This window comes from Apaloderma vittatum, unplaced genomic scaffold, assembly GCF_000703405.1.
Source record: "Apaloderma vittatum isolate BGI_N311 unplaced genomic scaffold, ASM70340v1 Scaffold32483, whole genome shotgun sequence".
NCBI lineage: Eukaryota > Metazoa > Chordata > Aves > Trogoniformes > Trogonidae > Apaloderma > Apaloderma vittatum.
The window spans coordinates 1-5,260 of NW_009709162.1; the positions used below are offsets into that span (position 1 = coordinate 1).

Genomic DNA, 5,260 nt, shown 5'->3' on the forward strand with positions numbered 1-5,260 from the left:
AGCTGCTGGCGGATCTCATCCACAACCTGAGCGAGAACATCGAGGCCGAGGACAAAGCGGAGGACGAGAAGTGGTTTGAAGGTGCGTGTGGCGGCCGCGGGGAGCTGCTGCGGAGCCTCTGCTCCAGGGAGACGCTTCTGACAGTCTCCCTGCTCGGGAAGAGCAGCAGTTTGGGAACTGGGGAGCCCTTCTGGGCAGTCTGACTTGGCACCTGGTCGGGGGATTAGTTAGCCCTGACCTTAGCATGCTTTTTACGCTTCTCTAAAATAAATGCATATTTACTATCGGAAAATGGTAAAAGAAGTAAAAACCACTGTTCCTTATTGCTCTATGCAAGATTGGTCCCAAACACAGTTTTTCCTCATTAACGTAGCTCTGCCTTTACAGTCTTGTAACGATCTGCTAACAGTATGTTGATAACATGCACCTGTCAGCCAGCTAACCTTTCTTCATGTTTTCCTTATACTTTCTTTGCAAGTTCCCCCTCCCGTTCCCAAGTCATTCCAGAGCAATTCGGTTTTGTTTTCACAATCTCCTGGTGTTCTGTGTATGCACGTTAACAAGAAGCATTTAAGATCCATAATACCAGCTGCTGTTCTCAGAGCAGATGCTCTCTATGGTCCTTTTAAGTGCCAAGAGCAGAGTAGGCTCAAACCCATAAAATAAAAATGCGTAAGAAAAATCTGTGAAAAGAAGGGATAAATACCCAGCTAGGCAGAAGCACCGAAAGTATTCAGTTACAACACAATCTAATTCCCTTTAGGTCTAGAGTCTCGTTTTAAGAACAAATCGAGCTACATGCGATACAGTTGTGAAAACAGAATACGAGGCTACATGAAAGAGGTAAAAGCTTCTCTTGAAGTAACTTATTTCCGAGCTGCTAGTAATTCTGTGACCACATATATAAAAATGCAGAAAGAAGCCTCAGGCTGGAGGAATGATTGGTGGTTTTCCTCCCCCTCCTTAGGTTAGTAGTTCTATTTCAGATGTTCACCCTACGTCACGCGATGCCTACAAAAGGATCATTGACCTGATGTCGGACAAGCTGAAATCCGTGAAGTACAACGGCTGCTACTTTGACAGGAGAGAGGAGGCGGCAGCCCGCCTGTGCACCGCGGAGGGCTGGTTCTCCTGTCAGGTAAGCTCAGCCCTTCCCCAGGCAGGGAGCCTCAGCTCCAGCAGAGGAAGGACACGCTTCCGTGGATGCTTCCGGAGCGCGGGATCAGGTTGATGTGGCTGCGGCGTGTGTGATCTGTCTGGGGTTGGGAGCCGAGCTGCACGCCTCTCCCTGTAGCTGTCTGGTTTCACAGGGACCTTTCGACAGAGCCGACTGCCCGTGTAAGCATTCCATCAACCCCTACAGCAACAGGGAAAGCAGAATCCTCTTCAGTACCTGGAATCTCGACCACATGTACGTACAAAGAATTCATCCAAACGTGCCCGTTCCGTGCCACAGCCGCTGAGTCTCTCCACGCCCTGTGCTGCGCAGTTGGCTCCGCTACGCGTAGGGCATTGGGCTGAAAGATGCCCGGATGCTGCAGCTGCTTCTGACATAAAATCCTGAAGCCAGATGTTAATGCTGTCTCTCATTAGCTTTGCTTCTCTTCAGATTTTCTCTGGGTGGAAATACATCCTTCCTCACTCCTCTCGGGCCCAAAGCCCCAGGCCCGTTTTCAGGCACTGTGCACTTACAAAGCAAACAGGATTTGCTAAACTAATTTCCTGGGGGCTGGGGGGGGAGGGAAGAACCACGTACCAAGAAGTCGAATTCTACCTGGCTCTAAAAGGAAGATGGAGGCTTGATTATTATGAAAAAAAGTCTTCTGAGGGTAGTATTGTTTTCTCTTTTGCATACTGAAGAATAGAGAAGAAACGTGCTGTTGTCCCCGAACTGGCAGAAGCTGTCAGAACGCGAGATGGAAGAGAAGTGAACTGGGAGTACTTCTATCAGCTGCTGTTTACCGTGGATAATTTAAAACTCGTCCATATAGCTTGCCATAAGAAAACCAGTCATAATCTCAGCTGTGACAAAACTAAGATTTACAGAAAAAGGAAGCAAAACCACAAGATTTCATAGTGGTATCTCTGGAAGTGACTTCTTTTTCCAAAATCGTATCATGCCGTACTTTTTAAATAGCTCTGAGTTTCTTAAACAAAAACCTAAGGAGTCCCTCGCAAAAGAGACTTGCTAAGTAATTCAACTCCAGTCTCACAAAGTGTATATTCATAGCGTGCCTAATCCTACTCTCCCACCTTCTCACTTAGTACAAACCTCACTCAGCTCACACGGTGCTCAGTGCGCTGAAACGCAGCTGAGTCAGAGCTCAGAAAGGACAGAGACCGATGCTGATTCCACCCTACGATCTTTCTTGCCCTGAGAAACGAAGGCCCAAAACTCACAGAGAAAAGAGTTTGCCTGAAGTGAGCTCTGTGGTGTACTGTACAGTCGTGTTTACCTGCTCTTTTACAGAACTCTGCTTTTGTGAAACGATTCCTACCTCTGGTACAAAAAATACAAACAGATTGATTTTTTTAACATCAGTTGATGCCAAGTGAACTTTTAGGGACTGTCAGTAAACAGTGTGAAATGGTGTGAATTTATTTTTTAATAAAACATTGCCACCATCTTTCTGTGTGCGTATGTGGAGGCAGAGGCGCAGGAGTGGTTAATGAGCACGGCCAAGGCAGACGGAAAAGACTGCTGAAACGAAAACGAGGGCCTGTGTGCAAAGACGTAGTTCTAGAAAGAGAGGGTATGAAATACGGCACTTAAGGAAAGCAGGGAGAGCTACTTCAAGATGGAGTAGTGCTGAAAACCATGAATATTCTATTAAAAAAATCAGATTTTTCTGTGTTACAGAATTAGAGTGAAAAGGAGCCAAGAAATACCGTTGACAGAAACAATGCATCAGCTGGTGTGGAAGTGTGAATAAATTACCATGTCATGCATATACAATTTGTTTGGCTTACAACTTCTGAATGTTTAACAGGCTATAGCTATATAAATTAATATTTATTTAAACCATCTGCTGATAACATTTTCTCTATATTTTTAGAAACGTAGAAGAAACTATTTATAACAATAAAGATCTGGAAGCTTATTGCATAATTACACTTTCAAAGAGGCATTACCGTGAACACTGAGTGAGTTAAGAGTTCCCAGAGTCATCTAACGTTGCTCAGGATTTTCTTAAAACACAGGCTAAAATCACAAGCCTGGTGGGATGAGCCACACTGGTGAGTGTTTGGAGGAGTGACACGCAGTAAAAACATGGATGCCACAAGGGCAGATGTTGCACCATTAAGAGAAAAAAGACCTTGTTCTAACGTGTTTTTCTTGAAAAAAAAAGAAGTGAGACCTCCTAGATACGGGCTGAAATCTATAAAAGCAAAAAGAACTTCTGTTTTCCTCCTAAGTATTAGTGGTAGAATGCTAAATTACAATTGGTTTCCAAATCACTGAAAATTCAGTCAAATTTTTGCCCCAGAGAATCGTGGGAGAACGCTCTATCTGCCAATTCCAGAAAAACAAACTACCAGTTGTGTTCCCTCCCTGAGAAAAGGCAAACGCAGACACCTTCTGGTAGTGACGCAGCCGACCATCGCTATGTGGCTGCAAAGAGAAAAAGGTTTTGTTTGTTTACAGTTTGTTGTTACACAACATCCTCTTCCTCCTCCTCCTCATCTTCCTTTGCGATGAAATGCAGCTTTCTGAATTCTCGCCTGCTCTTCATTGTGCCTGGGAGCGCAGCTGCTGGGATACCCTTTAAGAAAAAAAGATAAAATCATTCAGGACAGACCGTTGCGGCAAACAGCAGGCCTCCCGCCTCTCCAACGGCTCACCTACTAACACATCTGATACCCGAGGCACCGACACGGCTCTGCCCTTGGAAGGGGTGGCACACACCTGCAGCTAAAGCAGGGGGGCTCTCCAGGGGGTTGTCTGAACCAGGCACAGCTCATGGTCAACGCTGTGATTCCTTCCGCAGCTGTGAGAAGGTTCAGGTGGGGTGAGGTGCCCCACAAACGAGTCGTCACGACTCCCGCTAAATGCCAGTCCTCATGTGACATCTAAAAGAAGAGCATCACGTGCCCAGATTCACAGTGGTAAAGGCAGACCAAGGATTAAATGTAAAGCTCTGGCCCTTGGTCCAAAAGCAGAGGTGGCCAGAAATCAGCTTCCATTCCAAAGCATTACCCTAATCACGAGTCCCAGCCCTGGCAGCGCCCAAGGCCGGGCTGGGGGGGGCTTTGAGCAACCTGCTCTGGCGGGAGGTGTCCCTGCCCAGGGCAGGGGGGTTGGAGCTCGATGGTTTTGAAGGTCCCTTCCAACCCAACCTGTTCTATGACTCCAGTGGAACAGAGCTGAGGCTGTGAAGTGTGAACAGACACCATCTTACCTGTAAAAGCTCAACATCTCCAAAGAAGCGGTCCACGGGCATGGGCTGGTTGCTGTCTTCACCCAGGAAAGCGCTGTTGTCAAGCTGCATTGGCTTCTTTGGGAGATCTCCCTCCTTCAAGCTAGACACGTCTGACAGTAAGCTCTGACAGCTGCTCTCCTCCTCACTGCAGATGTAACCGTACAGGTTCTCATCACGGTCCACTTGTGATGGAGCACTGCTCGTCACCGCGTGTGGCTTCAGAGAACCATCGCGTTCCTTTTCCTGTGGGTCTCCATTGCTCTCTGCAACGCTTTCACCTTCCTTCTGCTGAACTGTATCGTGGTCTCCTGGATCTTCACAACGTGGATCCCCATGAGATGTTTTAGGTGTTTCCCCCAATGCAGCAAGGTTTCCATTTCCACCTGTAAGTCCTTTTGGTTCTGATTCTACTAGATCGGGTTTTTCACATTTTAGCCTCTTTGAGGGTTGTTTGTCAGCTGCTTCGTGTGAAGAACACTGACAGGAAAAAAAAAAGAAACATCCTAAAGCTTACTTAAAGAAAAATAAAATCACCATATCTCTTTAGCTGCAAGGCTGGAGGTGGAACCAAAGGGCTCCATCCCTGATCCAAACCTGCACCTCTACGAAAAATAATTAGTAGAAAGTTCACGTGAAAAGAGGCGCAGAGGGCTTACACCAAACCACAGCACACATTGCAGTGAAAAGCTCCTGCTCAAAGCACCGACCAGCACCGTGGGTGGCTGATCCCCATTTGCGGACGTTCCGAGGGAGCTATCGCTGGCAGTTACCGCAGCAGAAAGACCAAACCGCCCCGCAGGGCAGCGCCTCCCGCCGGGCCTCGGGCTCCTGGGCCTCGG

At 47.3% G+C, this 5,260-nt stretch overlaps 2 protein-coding genes across 2 annotated transcripts; one reads left to right on the top strand and one right to left on the bottom strand.

The window, feature by feature from the left end:
* Window positions 1-5: 5 nt before the first annotated feature.
* On the top strand, window positions 6-2,077 carry DFFB (DNA fragmentation factor, 40kDa, beta polypeptide (caspase-activated DNase); the record flags this gene model as incomplete). Its single annotated transcript, XM_009866821.1, has 5 exons — window positions 6-81; window positions 764-843; window positions 968-1,138; window positions 1,311-1,411; window positions 1,861-2,077. Coding segments are annotated over 5 exons (645 nt in total), but the record flags the coding sequence as incomplete, so codon positions are not given.
* Window positions 2,078-3,653: 1,576 nt separating this feature from the next.
* Window positions 3,654-4,898, bottom strand: LOC104268013 (chromosome unknown open reading frame, human C1orf174; the record flags this gene model as incomplete). The annotated part of the gene is made up of 2 exons (XM_009866822.1): window positions 3,654-3,764; window positions 4,401-4,898. Coding segments are annotated over 2 exons (609 nt in total), but the record flags the coding sequence as incomplete, so codon positions are not given.
* Between the last annotated feature and the right edge of the window lie 362 nt (window positions 4,899-5,260).